The sequence below is a fragment of the Triplophysa dalaica genome, chromosome 4, assembly GCF_015846415.1.
Source record: "Triplophysa dalaica isolate WHDGS20190420 chromosome 4, ASM1584641v1, whole genome shotgun sequence".
In the NCBI taxonomy this organism is placed as follows: domain Eukaryota; kingdom Metazoa; phylum Chordata; class Actinopteri; order Cypriniformes; family Nemacheilidae; genus Triplophysa; species Triplophysa dalaica.
This window is the reverse complement of record NC_079545.1, coordinates 10,453,536-10,473,373: the sequence shown is the minus strand read 5'-3', so window position 1 is coordinate 10,473,373 and position 19,838 is coordinate 10,453,536. Positions and strand designations below refer to the sequence as shown.

Sequence of the window (19,838 nt, the reverse complement as noted above, 5' to 3'; positions counted from 1 at the left end):
CTGGGGTAAATGTTTACAAAACAATTAAGGAAAAAACAAAGACATTTAACAAACTGTAAAACTCAAATTTTGGCTTTTCAAAAACATTTTCGTGCAAAAATAAAGTACATGTCCTGACGTTTTGGAACCACTAGGTGGCTCTATAATAAAGACGTGGACGTGCAGCCATATCTGTACCAACAGTTCCTGTCGGTGATAACAAAATAAAAATAACGGTGTACGTTACGATGCAAAGAAAGACGGGACTTTGACACAACACAAGAATCTGTAAATGTGTTCACATGCAACGGTAGGTTCAGCGTTTAAAACATGTTGTCCCCGATCGTTCTCGATATCTGTTTAACTTGATAGTTAAAATGCGATACAAGCACACATGAGAGAGTCTAAAGTTCAACTTCTTGAAGTAATCCACTGTAGTTACATGTTCTATAATGTAGAAACAATCGTTTTTCATGCAACACCCAAAGGTAGTTGTACTGTTCACCTCAACAAGTTTGTTTACAAGTTTGATGATTCACGTTTAAATTCAGGTCCTTAGTTTCTTAATATGGATGAAGCGACTCCGTTCAATACACGTGTTTGTCAGAAAGAAGCGGATGATGTTTCATGTGAAACGAATCTGTTTGGAGAAAGAGAGGATGATGCTGTTTCCAAGATGTCTCTTAACAGAGAGAAAGAGGAGGATGTTGATCTTCACTATCAGATCCAGAGACCAGAATCTCCCGTTCTGAGTCTTGTGTCTATGAAAAGTGACAGATCAATGGCTGAACCGCTTAAGTTCAGTGATACAGGAGAACCCTTTCATCCAATGTGAGTACATTCACATACCTGCACAATATATATGTATAATTATAACCAGGAATATACAAAGTTGTTTTTTTAGTATTTCAGAAAGTGTGAAGGAAGGTTTTGTTCACCAACAGTTCCGGAGAGCACCATCACCACAACCAAGCTGTTTGTCATTAAAGAGTGACAGATCAATGGCTGAACCTCTAAAATTCAGTTATACAACAGAGCTTTTTCACCCCAGGTGAGTACATTAACGCACCTTATGAGGATGTACAGTAGTAATAAATATAAAATTGTTGTCTTAAGACTTTGTGGAAATTGTGTTTATCTGTATTTTCAGTAATCTAGAGAGAGAGAAAGACAGTCCACCATCTCCACAACCAAGCTGTTTGTCATTAAAGAGTGACAGATCAATGGCTGAACCTCTTAAATTCAGTGATACATTAGAAGCGTTTCACCACAGGTGAGTCCATTACTAAGATGGGTACTTTATTTTATAACATATAAGATGAGAGTTTTAGGACTTTATGAAAAAGTCATAGAATACATTTATATTAATTTATCTGTACTTTTCAGTATTTCAGAAAGTGAGGAGGACAGAGTATCATCTCTACGACCATGCTCCGTGTCATTTAAGAGTGACAGATCAATGGCTGAACCTCTTAAATTTTGTGTTAATGAACCCTTTCACCCTAGGTGAGATATTAATATAGTTAACGTAGTTAAATCTCTTACCAAGCCGAATAAAAATGAAACACAAATATCAAATACCAAACATGTTTTTTTCATTTCTTGTATTTATTTAGCCAATTTTTTAATATTTGATTATCTGATTGTTCAAAATGTGCTTTTTATGTTTTGTCTTGCTTTTCAACTTGAAATAGAATTGAGTAAATTAAAGTAAATTAATATACAAAAAATTGAGCCCTCTCCCATATTCAAACAGTATTATTGCTAAAAATATGTAATAAACACTCTTTTCGCCTACAATAAAAAAGTTCATTAAATAGATTAATTTAACATAAGCCAAAAGTATGAATAAACAAAAACTGCTGGATTATTATAGGCTACACTGCAAAATGATTTAAAGAAAAGAACATCCATGCCAACAATGCACACTGAGCTGACAGACAACCATTTCAGTTCAGTTTTGCAGCAATAATAAATCATACGCTTTATCACATCATTCATGTTCGGTAAAATTTATTCAACCATATTTCACTTATTTGCCCAAACATGCTTTTTTGCTATTTTCGGCCAATTAATTTCAGTTGCGGAACATCCAGAAATAGAATATATTAATATATTATAAGAAGGGGGTCTTAAGATGGTATGCAAACTATATGGAGCATTTTGATTATCTGTGTAATTATATTATATATACTAGATTTTATATGCAACTTTTTTTCTATATTTTCAGAGCTGCTCTCTGCCAGTTCCAGGCAGCATCATCTCCACAACCAAGCTGTGTGTCATTTAAGAGTGACAGATCAATGGCTGAACCTCTTAAATTCAGTGTTAAAGCAGAACCCTTTCTCCCTATGTGAGTTATTAATACACATTAATAAATATAGATTAGACTGTATGGAAATGGTATTGAGGATTTTATTAATATGTAAAATTAGATTTACTGTATATATTTATTTATAATTTAGCCTTGTCTTGTCATTAAACTAGTACATATTTAGATATATGAATTACCCTTAGAAGCATAATGTTTTATTACACTGGGAAAAATTGCATGTATTTCACCAATTATCCAGAATAGTCAGCAAGCTGACTAGTAAAACTATAGATTAGGATGTACGGTTGACAACTATTACCTCATAACATTTTCAGTATAAAATGTGCAGAGATATTACAGTTTCTGGGATTTTTTTCTATTTTATCTAGTTTACATCTATTATTTTTTCCCAATACATTAACTAGCGGAATATAGAGGTCACAACATACTGTACATATATAACTTATTTCTACAAACTCCTTTACACACATTATTTTTCCCTAAACAATCTACCAATGACATATTGCTTTATATTTTCTCTTATTTCAGTATGGAGCAGGAGACCGAAGAGCTGCAGCAGAACTCTTACAAACCAGCAGATGACATCCTACAGCGAGTCAAAGAGAATCACAAAACCAGCATGAAGAAAAAGTACGAGACCCTACGTGAAGGAATCAACATACATGAGAACAAAACCCTCCTGAACAGGATTTACACACAGCTGTATATAGTAGAAGGAGAGATTGAAGGAGCGAATGAAGAACATGAGGTCGTGCAAATAGCGAAAGCCAAAACCGAGCGCTTACAAGGCACTCCGATCAACTGCAATGACATCTTTCAACCCATATCTGAACCAAGCTGTGAGGGAAAACACAGAAAAATAAAGACTGTGATTACCAAAGGCATCGCTGGAATCGGCAAAACAGTCTCTGTGCAGAAGTTCATTCTGGATTGGGCTGAGGGTGAATCGAATCAGGATCTTGATTTTCTGTTTGCACTCCCTTTCCGAGAGCTAAACTTGGTGAAGGATGTCCAATACAGCCTTCACAGCCTTTTGCTGGACTTTCATCCTGAGCTTCGTGGTTTAGATTCAAAGATATATGATCTGTGCATCTTGTTCATTTTTGATGGTCTAGATGAAAGTAGGATTACACTGAATTTTTCAGACAGCGAGAAAGTTTCCAATGCGTCTGTAACATCATCCATGTCCACACTGATGTCCAACCTCATCCAAGGAAAGCTGCTCCCTTCCGCTCGCATCTGGATAACATCCAGACCAGCAGCGGCCAATCAGATCCCTCCGTCGTACATCAGTCGTGAGACAGAAGTTCAGGGATTCGACGATCCCCAGAAAGAGGAATATTTCAGGAAGAAAATCACCGATCAGCAACAAGCAAGCAGAATTATTTCACACATAAGAGAAACGAGAAGTCTTCACATCATGTGTCACATACCAGTTTTCTGCTGGATTACAGCCACCGTGCTTCAATACATCCTGCAACATGATCACTGCGCAGAAATTCCTAGAACGTTAACCGAAATGTACATACATTTCCTGATCATTCAGTTCAGTATGAAAAGACAGAAGTATGATGAGAGTGATTTGCGAAATGGGGAAGATCCAAAATGGCTCTTGCAGTCAAACAGCGGTTTGATTCTCAAGCTCGCTGAACTGGCTTTCAAATCTCTGATAAAGGGTAACATCATATTTTACGAGGAGGACCTTAGAGACAGTGGCATAGATGTCAAGGAGGCCTCTGTGTATTCTGGGATTTGCAATGAGATCTTCCGAGTGGAATCTATGATCTATCAAGCGACGGTTTATTGCTTTGTACACTTGAGCTTTCAAGAGTTCTTTGCCGCACTTTATGTGTTTTCCAGCTACTTATGCAGAAATTTGGAGGTTCTGAAAATGTTTCAGAAGAAAAAAGGCAGAGCAAAGATCAGATTCCAGCCCGAAGGAGACATTGCGCTCGATATGTTTCTGAAAGGTGTGATGGAAGAAGCGCTAAAGAGCCAAAATGGCCACTTGGATCTTTTTCTTCGATTTCTTCACGGCATCTCTCTGGAGTCGAATCAGAAGCTTCTCCAAGGTGTGCTCACGTGTGAGGTGGACGACCCGGAAAGCTACAAGAAGGTGATCAAAAACCTCAGATTAAGTCTTAACTTGAATCAAAAGCAGAACGTTAGTCCCGAACGATGGATTAATCTGTCACACTGTTTGCTCGAAATGAAGGACAATTCGATCCTTGAGGAGATTCAAGCTTCTTTTAAATCTGAAGCGAGAGTAAAATATCTTTCTCCATCACACTGTTCAGCTTTAGCTGAAATGATCCTTATGTCAGAAGATGTGTTGGATGAGTTAAGCCTCAAAACATACAACACAACGTCCATGGAGGCTCAAAGGAGACTGATACCTGCTGTGAGGAACTGCCGAAGAGCACTGTGAGTTTATAAGAAGTTCTTTTCAGACGGAGAGCGCCATCTTAAATTGAATCTGTCGAAATCACTTCATGTTGTATTATTTTTTAGTTTGGCAGGCTTTAATCTCACAGACAAGTCGTATGAAACTGTGGCTTCAGCACTGCAGTCAGAAAACTCTCCTCTGAGAGAACTCGATATGAGTAATAATGAGATTCTGGATTTTGGAATGAAGCTGCTCGCTGTTGGACTGAAGAGTCAACACTGTAAACTAGAGATTCTGAGGTCAGTTATCACTTATATTCGGAAAATAATATTAGCATATATTATGTATAGAGTTCAAACAGGAAAGCACACTTTAGCGATGAACCATAGTTTGTAAACTGCATCTCAACCTTCTTAGTGACCGTGTTTGTACTGTTGTATAAAATGAAGCGAAGAGATTTTTGTTATGACCTTCAGCACAATAATGTTCTTCTCTGAACCATTTTCTATATAGATTGAAATGCTGTCAACTCAATTTACAGTCGTGTGAAAGTTTGTCATCTGCTCTGCTGACAGCACACACATGTGTGAGAGAGATCGACATGAGTAACAATGAGCTGCAGGATTCAGGAGTGAAGCTGCTCGCTGCTGGACTGAAGAATCCACACTGTAAACTGGAGACACTGAGGTCAGCTATATACAGTCACAAATTAGATATTGAAAATAAATGAAACTTATTGTTGAGGCGAAAATTAAAGCAATACACAACAGATCTTCCTGTGCCTGTAAAACTGTAGGTAGAGATGGTTCACACATTCTTAGGTCAGTTTTTGGCATAGAAAATGATGCACACATCCAAAGATTTGAAGAGTTCAGATGAAAAAGCCTCTGTGTGCCATCTGAAATATTCTCACATGAGCATGTTTATCAGGCTCGTACATTTTGGTTCAGTAATTTCACTTCAATAGCTTTGGATAAAAGTGTCTGCCAAATGCATATATGTCAATTTTTCTTTTCATTATCATACAAGTGAAATAACAGAACATCAACAAAGCAGCCTGATAAAAATGCATTTTTTTTTTAAAAAATGTAGATGTCACTTCATTTCTAAAATAAAAAGGTTTCTTACCATTACACCAAAGGTTTTCACCATACAGACAAGATCAGGTGTCAATAATGATGATTTAAATACCCATAATCATTTTTTTATTTTTAAAGCATGATTTTCTATAGATGGTTTCATCTTAACATAAATAAATATGACTGCGCAATGTGCACATGCACACTTTTGTGACCTCAACTTAACTTCCGGTACACATTCACAAACAATAGAGTTCCTGTAGATTATTTCTTATAACAATCAAAAGAAACCAAGAAGAACTGTTGCTTGGCTAAACTTGTCTCTCCAATATTTTGAATATAGACTCTCATATCAAGCTCAACCACTAGATTTCTTTGCACCATTTGGTTTCTTTAAAGGCGTTAAAACTTCAGGACCCATTCAAAACAATGTTTATTTAATGAAATGAACATACAACTAAATTCAACAAATCGTTTATTTAATACAAAGTAAAATAATAATATAAATTAATATTAACATATATTATATAGAATATAAATTGTTGTACCATTAGCCAATAGCAAAACACAAAACAGAAGATAACTGAGGGTCAGGCGAGTGCGCGAATGTCCGATGAAAAGGTCTATAGTCAGGTAAATCAGTCCCTTTCAGATTTGTCACATCCATAAAAGTCCATATTTTTTAAAAATGGGAACATAAAAAGTAAAATATAGTAAAAGTTTTATCATTAATGTCCTTATGAAACATCTGATATTCAAATTTCAGGAAATGGAAAAACACTAATACTTTTTAAATGATTAAATACTGTTCTTAGAGCTGACAATCTCTTTTTAATACTTTTTATTGGCTAGATATTTGCAAAACCCAGTGACAAACATAAAGGGTGACTAATAATAATAATGAAAAATTGATTGATAAAAATATAAAAATCACGAAATATGGATATTAGAAGGTATTAGAAGGACAGCAGTGTTGTTCTATAAAGAGCCATCCCTTCTACATTTGTTGAGGATTATTGCCTCTGGTTTGTGCATTTTAATTTTCAGAAGTCTTTTGATGTATGTTAAATTTACAAACCTATCCATTTTAAATACATCCATAAACATGTATATTTACCTCACATTTAATAAAAGACACATGTATAGACATACACTACTGGTCAAAAGTTGACAAAAATGTTTCTCATGATCTTAAAAATCGTTTAATCTGAAGGTGTATAACTTGATGTATACATTTTTTTAATATATATCTATAAAATGGATTTCTCAGAATAAATAATAAAGAGTCTCGCAAAAAAGGAATTTCCTTCAGTACTATTTAAAAAGCTTCCCAGGTTGAGACTCGAAGAAGCTGAATGATAAAAAGCCAACTGGAATATCCTAAAATATAACAGAGTTCATTTATTTTGGATACTTTTAGTCACAACATAAATCCCACATTTACAACAGATTTATTCAATGATTTTGATGGGTTAACTATTATTCTAAAATGTGGAAAATCATTGAAATAAAAAATGAGTAAATAATCCTAAACTTTTGACCCGTAGTATATATATTATTCTGATGTCTGGACTTGTTTAAGGAAAATATCAGCAGATGGTTTTCAATCAATATCTAATGTTTTGACTACAAATGCCAGTCATAACAGTTGACTGCCTGACAAATGTTTTTAAAAACACTTGGTGTATATAAAGATATTATTTTATGTCTTGTTTTGTTAGATTGTCTGGCTGTAAACTCAGTAATGAGTCCTGTGACACTGTGGCTACTGTTGTACAGTCATCAAACAGCATGAGAGAGATCGACATGAGTAACAATGACCTGCAGGATTCAGGACTGAAGCTGCTCGCAGATGGATTAAATAATTCACAAAGTAAACTGGAGATACTGAGGTTTGTGTTTTAGATCCTTTTTAGTATTGTCCTGATATACTATGATCCTGTTATACCATCATTTCTAGTTGATGCGTTTTGATGCGTTTTGTTGGTAGAGCACTGTGAAGATTCTTTGACATTGTGAGTAAAACTCAGGGTTTTTCCTGCCTCAAAATGAGGCGGAGGTGGTGCCATCCCGATCTTGTACACACACACACACCCGAAGGCCTACCGTACCTTTAAGTGGCTGAACCAAAGTGACTTTGACATATTAAAAGCTGTAATAAAATTAGATGAAAATGAAAATTATTTTGTTATTAGATACATGACTTTTATAAAAAACTGAAATGTTTGTTCAATCAAATAATGCTTTTTTATCATTTACAACTAACTTTTCAGCCCACAATAGCCAACTGAATTAACCAGTCTTACTAAATGAGCAAAGCTCATTCACATCTTGCATTCTCTGTGGTGTACTTGAGCGAATATAAGAGATCATTGAATCATTTAGTGACTGAAAAGTTCAATAGTTTATATGAATCGGTTCAAATGAGTCATTCGTGTGCGAGTCGTTCTAAACGCAAATGTGCGTTCGTACCGGCGAACTCGCTGTGTGCAGTATACGCTATCCCAACTAGACAGCTAGAGACGTTATAATGATGTACGTAATCTTAATTTTTAGTACAAACGTACTTTGATGCAAAACAAACAGCCTTGAAACATAGCTAGCTCTTGTTCTGCAACTCTTTTTAGAGCCTCAGTGTGCTGATAATGAAACAGCGCCTCCATTGTGGCGTAATGATGCAACTGCGGTTACAAATGACAGTCTGGTACATGCATGCCACATTTCTTGTGAAGACACCTAACATAATTGAGGACATTTGACGGAGGCGGCCTTCTCCAATTCCTCTATGCAGGAAAAACCCTGAAACTGTATTAATTGATGTGTTTCTGTTTAGATTGGGTAGCTGTAATCTCACATATGAGTCCTGCGAAACCCTGGCATCCATTCTTCAAACTGCAAACTGTCACCTTAAAGATCTTGACATTAGTAACAATGACATCCAGGATTCTGGAGTGATGCTGCTGTCCGCTGGACTGAAGAGTCCACACTGTAAACTGAAAATACTGAGGTTTGTGTTTCCGGTTTTGATACTGAACTCTACATCAAATAGGTCTCTTACAGTTCTCTTGATTTATGTTTTTGCAGAATGTCCATCTGTAATCTCACCCATCGGTCTTGTGAATCTGTGGCATCAGTTCTACAGTCAAAAGACTCAGTCCTGCGAGAGCTAAACCTGAACAAGAATGACCTGCAGGACTCAGGAATTGAGCTGCTTTCTAAGGGACTACAGAGTTCAAACTGTAAACTGGAGATACTGAGGTGCTTATGAACAATAAATTTCACTTCATCTGATTTTTAAAGTTGTAACATTTTGGATGCTTTAAAAAACGTCTGATGTGACAGTAAATACATAGTAAACATTTTTAACTGTCTGTCTATGCAGACTATATGGCTGTTTTTTGACAGAGAAAGGCTGTTCTTTTCTGGCATCGGCTCTGATGTCAAACCCCTCACACCTGAGAGACCTGAACCTGAGCTGTAATGACACAGGAGAGTCTGTCGGCCGGTTGCTCTTTGAGAGAAAGGAGGATCCAACCTGCAAATTAGAAACACTTAAGTATGTTATGACTATTAAGATTCATCTAGTTGTGTGTATTTAATCTTGAACACACTCTGCTTACAGTATAGCTACAAATATTAATATGCATACATACCAAAAATGAGGCTCTGCCTTTGAAAACCCAGCTCAAAATCAACATAATGTTAAAAAACATTGTGTAACATTATAACTTTGATATCTTTGATATGTCAAAGATTGAAATCATAGTGAAATTAAAGCTTGAAATCAAACTTTGATGCTCGTGATCTCATAAGCAGGGTCACAAATGGTTCTGGAGGAACTGCAGTACAAAAGAACACTGGAATTAAAATATGATTTGTGAGGGAAGTGACCATATGATGCCACTTATTCTTTTATTTTGAAATGTTAAAATGGCGAAAATATCACTCTAGTCAAATATGTATTTTGTTGCAATATTATGTTGTAATAGTCTGACAGTCACTGTTGAAGTAACACCAAAACTTTACTTAAATTGCTGCATGTATAGTAAACAGTACTTTGTTCCTTTGCTTAATAAGGTCACTTTCTCTTTAGCTCTACATGAATTTTTGACTATAGACGCTTTCAAAGCAACAACATAAGCAAGCGTTTTTGCGCATGCCCGCTTTTATGGCCTAAACTTAACTTCATGTAAACACCCGCAAAGAATAGAGTCCCTGCAGAATATTTCTGACAACGACCAAAATAAATAAGAAGTAAAATACATTAGCTAGCAAGGTAAAAGTAAGTGTAGCCAGTATTATTTTTTACCTGGTAGAAGAACCGTTACTTGGCTAATCTTTGCAGCCTGGAGTGCAGCCAGTGAGTTTCTACATAAAAATTCACCATCACAGTGCAAAAAATAGGCATTTTGAATCTGTTTATGTTTGTCTAAATCGATCAAACCACGAGGTGTTTTTATTGTGTAGCAAAAGTTGTTGTTAATGAAGGTAGAAATGCTAGTATTGACTGAAAAAAGGAGGGGCCGAGTAGGATAACCTGCTATAACTCTTAACGTGGTTTAATGTGCTTAAGCAACCACCAGGAAAAATGTGTCGCTGCCACAGGAGTTCAAAAATTTTTGGCGCCAGCCTTCTGATAGTTCCAGGAAGTTAATGTCTGTCTTTAAATGCTTTATTTATTTCATCTTTTTCTTTAACTGGGTTAAAAGTTTGTCACAATTAGTCGCAGCTCCATGTGTAACTAATAACTTCCGGGAACTATTGAGAGCCTCCATGAAAAGCCATTGCAGTGAAAAAACTGTTCCATGGGAGTCATCTCTTTCAATGGCTCTGATTTTAAGTTAAGCTGTTTCCTCATAATAGACTTTTCGGGGGTAGAAACGCTTAACAGGATTTTTTCACTTTATCCAGTACATAAGAAAATTTCCTTTTAACAGCAGCTACTGTACTGTTTATTACAAGTAAGGTTTGACAGAAATTTGGGCTTCCCTGGTCGTTGTTTAGGTACATTAAGCCACGTTAAGCATTTTAGGAATTCATCCTACTTTGCTCCTCCCGACCTCATTGCCAGGTGCTTTTATCTCACTTTTTCAGTCAATACCCACATTTCCCATCTTCATGACCAACAACTTTTACAACTCAATAAAAACAAATTTTTACGGTTTGATCATTTTGAACAACCATAAACAAGGCAAAAGATAGCTATTTTGAGTTTGTGATAGTGATAGTGAATTCCTATGCAGAAAAACCCTCCAGGTGTTGCCTTGTGGCCAATCAAACTAGCCTAAACTCAACAACTAAAATCATGCCACTCGTATACATCAAATACATATTTTAAAGCCAATGTTATGCATTAGACACTTCAATCAATGAAAATAATTGTATAGCAGTATTCACTGACAATATATTTACATAATCGAATCCTAAAGTCCTAAAGGAAAGGTGGTTATACTTTCTTTTTTACAGATTTTTTGTCTTGATTTAGTTTTATCATTGTTAGAATATACATTTGGTAGCGTAAATTAGTGTAATACACACATTTAGGTCAACTACTATTTATGAATATGTCACATGCTATTTTATAGAGGATTGTGTATGTGACAACATGCCTTTTGAGGTGGTTTGTGTACTTACTCATTTTGTGCATGCAAGTCTAGAGCAAATGTAATAACACAACACAATGAATCAAAAAATGACAAAACATGGAATTGTGACATTGTGTATTTTTTTTTCAAGAGTGGAATATGAGGGACATTTTAGGATTGCTGCTGGATTTCGAAGATGTAAGTTTTCTCACATATACCTAGCATCAGCCTCACTGTAAATAAATACATTTGATTTGTTTGCAAAAACGTTAAGCTTTACAAGAACATTCAGCTAGTTGTCACTGACTTCTATTCGTCTGTGATCCTCAAACCCCCACAGACGTTAATGTTTTGCTGTGTCATCATCACTTTGTTATAATTATTCATCATCAATGTTCTGTAATCTCCATTGCTATAAACAGATGCCTGCAAGCTCACAATGGACCCCATCACAGCACACAAACATCTTGTTCTGTCTGAGGAGGACACGCACGTGACACACGCAGAAGAGGAACAGTCATATCCTGATCATCCTGAGAGATTTGAGTTCTTTCCTCAGGTTCTGTGCAGAGAGAGTCTACCTACATGCTGTTCATGGGAGATTGAATGGAGTGGCAGGAGTAAGGTCTGTGTTTCAGTGTCATATAAGGCGATCAGGAGGAAAGGAAAGAGTAAGGAATGTGAGTTTGGACACAATGAACAGTCCTGGATGCTTCTGTGCGCTGAAAACAGCTTTGAGGCTTGGCATGATAATAAGAGAATTAAAATTCGTCCACCTTCATCCTCATTTCGTTCTAAAATAGTTGGTGTGTATCTGGACTGGACGGCTGGTGCTCTGTCTTTCTACAGTATGTCTGACATGCACAGACTGACACATTTACACACATTTTACTCCACATTCACTGAGCCTCTCTATGCAGGTTTTTGTCTCTATTCTGGCTCTTTAGTGGCTCTTCAGTCTGTATTAGATTAAAATGTCTTCTGTTGGAAAAAACACATGTCCACTAATATGGAGCGGTTATGAATATACTTATCTGTTTTTTTTTCACTTTATATCATTCCATGTATGCCTCTTTCGTTTTTTTCCATTTAGTTTTCACTTGGCAATGTATTTATTTCAAAACACCTTTAAGTGGAAAACATTAAATTGAGTTACAGTATTTTTAGCAAGTGACACTTTCAAGGGGCTGCACGCCCTACTCCACTGTTTTCACACAATTAAACCAAACTGAATGCTCATTTTTTCAGTTTTACCCAGTTTATTAAAAGTTTTAAGAAAATGTCTAGTTTTTTTCTTTACATTTATTTACACTCGTAGACAGGTTTATCCAAAGTGACTTACAAATAACATTTGTACAATTTTAACATTGTCAATTTAACATTTTGTTAAAACAAAATGTGTCATATGCACCAGACTTACATTTCAATATATAATATTGCAATTTATTTAACAATCCAAGCTGTCCTTGTTTGTCTTTTTTGATGCATGTGTTTTGCTTTACAAAAAACTTTAAAGGATTTTCGTAGCAATAAAGAGTGTCACATCTTTTATACAAGTGTTTAACATTTACTTGAAGTATATTTACAGTTGCAGTAATAACATATTTTTGCCCTCTTGAGAACGTTAAGTAAAACAAATAAACAATTATTAAAACGGGTCAAAGAATAAAACTGCCTAAAAATGGGCAGAACAATTATGCAGATATAAAAAATATAGTAAACATTTTTTACATATAAATGTATTTTAATAATGAAATGTATATACATTCAGCAAGTTTCTTTAGTAAGTCAATTTGAATTTTTTTGCATGATGATTTTTAATGATGCATCAGTGATTAGACTTGTACAACTGCTCAATGACTGTAGCTCAGCTATGCTATTATTCAGAATCTTTTGGTGTTCCAGCCACAATCTTCTCAATCTTCACATGCAGTCCATGACCCATCTCCACATGACAAAGAAGTCTACTGATAAAAAGACAGACTCACTGCCCACTGTCCTTCACCCTACCTTATCTGATATAACACACATAATAAAGCCAGTTTTTTCATTGTCAAATTATTAATGGAGGTGTATACAATTATTTGACAAGTGTTTTTTGGTTTTGTCAGAAAGTGCCCTTCTGCTCTTTGATTCTCTAACTCTCCAGGCTCTTTCCAATAGAATGATGCTTCCTGCTGCGAATTAATATTTATGCTGTGAATTGCCTCTGTAAACCAGAATAAATCAAGTGAATAGTATAATCAAGTATATTAGACTTGTAACCTGCTCTTTGGACGATCCAGCTCTATGCTGTTTCTTCTTTCTAGAAATGGGAGAAAAATAGTAGAATGGTTCATCATTTTTGAAAATAGAATATTCTTACTGTTGACCTTTTATTTAAAACAAATTAATATATTTTTTAATGGTTTTATGTTATGATTATTATTAGATGCTAACGTAGCTTTTTAAACTAATTGTAAAATTATTTGGTATGAAGATAGCTTCTATTGAAACAAGGTATTGAGATGTTTTGAGTGATCTTGGCCCGTATTCTAAAAACATTTTAAGGCTAAAAGTAGCTCCTAACTAGCTGATTTAGGAGGAACTATAATGGGCATGTCTGTCCTAATTTAAGATCTCCTACATTTTTGTGCTAAGAATATTTCACAAAGCGTTTTCGCACTAAAACTAGCTCCTAAACCTGTGAGATGCTAGGGATAGTGAAAAGGACTCCTAAGACCAACTCACAGAAATCCTAAAATGGCTTTAACATCGGCAGTCTACCTTGAAACGTAAACATTTTACTAACAAATAAAATTGTTATCTGTTTCTGTAAATTAACTCTTTACTTGTTGAATTAGTAAGTGTATATTTTATAATCTTCATTTGAATACGGCAATCATTGTATATTATATAATATTTTATTTGAATATGACTACATTTTTATTTCAAGATCTTATCTTAAATATGTTAACATGAGACCTCATTCCATAATATTTACAGGATTAAATGACTGACAGAGACCCATCCTCTATTAGCCAATCACATGTGGTCAGTAAATTTGCTGACCTCATCCATAGCAACAAGGTCAACCCCGACCCTTACTCTTAGATTAAGATTTCTTTTGTTCCTTTGTAAAAGTTGCTCTCAGCAGCGTTGTGAATAGGTTTTAAGTGGAAACTCTTCAGTAAAAACTTTTACTGCTGTTTAAGAGAGCTCTAAGTGTTAAGATATAATGTTTTGTGAATTCGGGCCCAGATTACTAATGGTCAGTATTTAGAAAAAGTTAATATACAGAGGTAAAAAACATGTGGCTATGTTACTTTTGAGGTCGAAAATGCACAATACTACATGCAACATTCTCCATAGATTATGTCTGAGCAGATTTGAATTTAAGGCAATACAGGTACTTGCAATATCTCTATATTCTGCTACATTATGTTTGTGTTTAGACAAAAGGCAAAACTTTAAGTCACGGATGCCAATGCCAAATGCTGGTAAGTTAGCTCTGAACTAATCATTAAAGTGGTACTGTAGTTACCTGTCAATCGTGCATATCTTTCCATTGCCTCTCTCTCCTGCACACTACAACTTCTAACTATGGAAATAAAGAAAGGGTGCAAGTTACAATCTACTCATGAAACTATTAAATTACACCAGAAAAACAAAATGTCTGTTAACGTGTCCATATAATCTATTGTAAACTAATCATTAACACTAACCTGGAAAGTACATATACATAAAAAATAGCTGCAAAACTTATTACAGAATTAAATGGTTCCCCTTGACACTCTTGTTGCTACCAAAACTGTTAATCGGCAACTCCACAGCCCTAAATCAGCCTGGGCCCTTAGAATCGTCCTAACCTTCCACCCCATTACGGCGCCCATGGATATGTGTGAAAACATGCATAAAACATACTTGTTCAAATGATTTAGACACAAGTTGGATGCTCTGAGATGATGTTTAAAAGCACAGCAATTATTAATGATAATACTCTTATGACTTCTCTCCATTAGGACTGTAGGTTGTTTTCTATTCATCAATATTAATTAAATTTATGGATGTATTTAATTCCTAGGCGGCTATATTTGAAATGTCACTCAGGCAGCCACAGTATTTCAGTTATACAACACTGCGCCCATATCTATTTGAATGGGTAAAGACCAATAGCAAAGGTCACAATAAAAAAAAACATCTGACCAGGAATTAAAATGTATACTAAATTTTGTTTGTATTTTCTTTTGATTAGCTCTTTTGTGACAACACATCACAGTTGCGTCATATTGATATAGGGAGTATATCCTAAAAAGGTTGCACTCATCTGAATCCGAGTTTATATCTGGATCAAACAGAGGTGTGTGCATTAAATTGCCAACAATCCAGGTCTTCACTTTTCAAGCTCTTCTAAACTACTGATAACAGCTATAAATTTGCATTTAACCTTCTGTTCTTCCCTGTCCAGCCTGATTTAATCTTCCTGGGTTTAATTAAATTCCTCTTTTTCCTTCACATGTCTTTCATTCTGCAAGAAGATCTCACTGCTGTTTCTTTTTATGTGTTTCCTTCCATCATCTTCTCCAGCAGCTCTGAGATTTGAGAACCATCTTCACTTCAAGCTGTTCCTCAAACATCTCTCCCCCAAATCTCCTCCATTTTCAGAATATCTTATTGATTATATGATGCAATCTAAAAAATACTAGGGTGTTTGGACCCATTGTTGGGACAAATGCAGACAAACCTGACTGCTAGGTTAAATTACTTAATAATTTTATAAATTATGTTTTTAGGGCTTTAAAAGTTACAAATTACTTGATCATTTTCTAGTTTAATTTCCCTTGGATTCAAACAACCTAGCATTTTTGTGTGTACTGTATCGGATTAATCGAATGTCAATAATTATGAATAAAATTAATGTCAAAACATTCCTGTATTTTGTCACTGTTATGTAATATTTACTGTGAAACATTTCCACTGGAGATTTTTGACTTCAATGACGTATAATGTAACTTACTTGAACTGAGTTTTTTTTGCACCATTCATGAATTAATATAAAGTTATTGATATACATTTATTCATTCATTTAGCAGACGCTTTTATCCAAAGCGACAAGTAGGAGAGCAAACATTTTGTCAACAAGCTAATCAGTATCCTGTTTGTTTACAAGGCCATGCTACTAGGAGGATTAAAGGTGGAGGAAGCAAAGGAGAGATTTTCTTTTTTGACTTAGAGAGTTATTGGTTAGTCAAATAAATGTGGACCAGAAATGTTTTGAGCAGTTTTTTTAAACTAGTGAAGGATGCTGCAGTTCGGGTGGAGGATGGTAGTTCATTCCAATAATGGGGAACCGAATATGTAAAGGTTTTTGCAAGCGATCTGGTTCCTCGCTGTGATGGAACAACCAAGCTTCATTCATTTTCAGACCGAAAATGACAGGAGGGGATGTAGACCTGGAGCAGTGAGTTAAGGTAAAGGTTATTGTTCTGAAGGCCAGTGTCAGAGATTCAAACTTGATGCGAGCGGCAACTGGCAGCCAGTGAAGTAAAATCAGGAGGGGTGTTACATGGGTTCTTTTAGGCTGTTTAAAAACGAGACGTGCAGATGCATTTGGATCATTTGCAAGGGCTTGAATGCTGGTTGGAAGGCCGGCCAGTAGAGAAATGCAGTAGTCCGGTCTTGATATGCCAGAGCTTGGACAAGCAGCTGAGAAACAGGCTCCTACAGGAACAGTCTGATTTCCTGATACCTGCAAATTTGAGAGGTTGCTGCGATGTGAGAGGTGAATTTCAGCTGAATTTCATTTTTTTCATATTTTATAGTTCTTTGTTGTTCTCCACAATTTGTTTTTGTTTCTCTCTGGTTGTTTGCGACAGTTTTTCTGGAGAAGTTTGTCTTGTTCCTGAATTTTCTTTTGTAGTTCATCTTTATCTTTAAGAAGTTCAATTTTGTCAGTCTCCAAATGTTTAGTCTTCTTGTCACTTTCTACGTCTCTCTGTCTTTTCAAAGTGATTCGATTTTTTTCCAACCCTAACTCGGAAAGATAAACAAAAATATTTGCCTTTATAATTTATGCACACCACATTATATTGTTAATAGAAAAAAAATCTATAATATACAGCTTGGTATTGTATATCATCCTATATTTACATAAAAGCAGAAGGTCTGATATGTTCAAATCCAGTAAATTAAACTGAACAACAAAAGGGACTTTAACCCTCTCTTACATGGACGTACATCGACACCAATTTTCTTTCCATGCCATAAAAAATATTAACATTTTAGTAGTAACATTTCAGAACAGTTTCAATTGTTTGTTTTGGATTGTTTTATTTAATACCTCCTCTATTAACCATTTAACAACTCTATCAATTGCATCATCATTCTTCTGACACTTCAGTAATCCTGTGTCTTCATAGAACAGACAGTCCACTGTCAGTATATCTGTCCTGTTGACACATCTGCTGCTGTCTGGTACACTTTTCTCTGGGTCAAAAGTGTGATGTAGCACCACTAGAACCTTCAGTTTAGAGGCTGTTTAAAGAAATACCGAGAATTATTTAGAGAACTTAGTCTAAAGTCTGATTAAATGTTTTACTTTCAAAAAAGTATAAAAAAAACATATTGACAATCAAAATAAATAACCTGTGCAGAATCGTTTCAGTGCTGCATCAATATCAGTTCCAGCTTGTGAAATGATAGGACAGATAACCAATCCATATCTACAGCAAAAAAAAATTCACTGCACACCTGTACTAGTTTTGGAGCTCACTTTGTCCATCCTATTTTGCTCCGATGATTCCGAGTTATTATCAGCCTGTTAACACACAGAAACTCAGTTTCAGTGTCAGGATGGAAACTTGTATTTGAAGCCACTACTAAAGTGTAACAATTTCTTCAAGCTTACCTCACTTCTCTTGTCTCTTTGATCCTGAACTTGAATTGAATCTGTGGTTTTGTGGTTAAAGCAGTCATTAGTAGTTAAATCATGACAATGCTTGTCACTAATTGACATATTCACATTTTGATTATAACTAATCAAGTATAAAGTAATTATATTTTAAGCTCTAGCTTTGTTCTTGGAGACTGACATACATTACTGCACAAAAGTTGGTAAAAGATTCAAATGGACCCATAAAAGCACAAAAGTAAAGCCTTTCAACAAGCGGTCAGTTTGTCCATCATAAGATGCACACACCTGAACAAGTTTTGGAGCTCTCTTTTTCCATCCTTGAGTTATCCTCAACTTTCAGACACAACTGTGTCGGGAGTTGTTTTGAGTCTCTGGTTTTGTATTTAATTCAGTCATTAATAGTTAAATCATGACACTAACAACTGTTTCGTGTCATCATCACTAATATTGACAAGCCATTTCGAATCATTTACACAAATGCATTATATTTTCCCATATCTTGACCTCAGAGACTGACAAACATCGAGCATTAAACGGCACAAAATCCAGATTTATGTGAAGTCAAGATTTCAATATGCATACTTTTACAAGCAGTTATTTTCTGATTGTCCTCATAATTGTACATACGTGCTATTGTACAGTCCGAAATGTACAATACCAGAAGTGTTAACCACGTGCTGTCCTTGAAAATTACGCCTTTTTTTACTTGTATAACTTACAATTTTCGTTTATCGTCACAATATGTTTTATGTACAGTTGCTTTGTTACAAATAAAATGGCAAAAGGCGCTATATAATTAAGGTATGGCTGTCAAAAGATTATAAAAATGTAATCGCATCCTTTTCGTGAACTTATGATTAATCGCACACGTATAGTGAAATTAAACATACACAATGTATTTTGTTTAACATTTTTATTTTTGTGCTGTTAATCGATTAAAACAATTAACTAACTAATCACAGCTTTGATGTTTATAAATATACTTTACATTATAATAATTTCACATTTTATCTCCAAATGAATGTAGAAATAACACATTTCTTTAACAGGATCATGTTATGAATGAAAGCCAACATTCTAATATTGTTGGCTTTGCAACTGATGTCTTTATTAAATATATATATACATTCTACTGAACAAACCCATTATTATAAGTGTGCCCTTCATCATATACAGAAAATCAAGATCTCAGACACTTTACAGTCTGTACTGCTAAATACATGAAATACAAAAGAATCCTCTTTAAATCTACAAAATCACGTTGAATTCTTCCTTTCTTTTGATATTTGATTAACATTAGTGAGATAAGTTACAGCAGCACGTTTAAGAACGCGGCCCCTTTAACAGCAGGGATTTGACTAGAAGGGATACGTCTACGTCCACTGGGCATGCGCATTTCAATACCATATTATTTTTGTCACGCTGAAAACAGTTGATTATTATTTTTTTATCGTAAAAAAGGTTCAGGGTTGGTGTAAGAGTATGTGTAAGCTAATGTAATTTATTGTAATTATATCGCGAGATTTTGCACCACGTTCGGCCGTAGCCGTATCCCTCCAGCTCTTAACAGGTCTAAGATGCG

At 35.2% G+C, this 19,838-nt stretch overlaps 1 protein-coding gene across 2 annotated transcripts; it reads left to right on the top strand.

Moving 5' to 3' along the window:
- Positions 1 to 152: 152 nt before the first annotated feature.
- On the top strand, positions 153 to 12,646 carry si:dkey-13n15.11 (NACHT, LRR and PYD domains-containing protein 12). 2 transcript variants are annotated; one of them, XM_056746352.1, is made up of 15 exons: positions 153 to 289; positions 531 to 810; positions 884 to 1,030; positions 1,130 to 1,252; positions 1,366 to 1,485; positions 2,210 to 2,332; positions 2,843 to 4,738; positions 4,826 to 4,999; positions 5,214 to 5,387; positions 7,501 to 7,671; positions 8,613 to 8,786; positions 8,864 to 9,037; positions 9,162 to 9,335; positions 11,516 to 11,562; positions 11,787 to 12,646. In XM_056746352.1, the coding sequence occupies exons 2-15, from the start codon at positions 548 to 550 to the stop codon at positions 12,335 to 12,337; spliced, it is 4,311 nt and encodes a 1,436-aa protein (XP_056602330.1). In that variant the 5' UTR covers positions 153 to 289; positions 531 to 547; the 3' UTR covers positions 12,338 to 12,646. The 2 variants fall into 2 exon arrangements, with proteins under 2 accessions (XP_056602330.1, XP_056602331.1); XM_056746353.1 differs by lacking the exon at positions 1,366 to 1,485.
- The last annotated feature ends 7,192 nt before the right edge of the window (positions 12,647 to 19,838 follow it).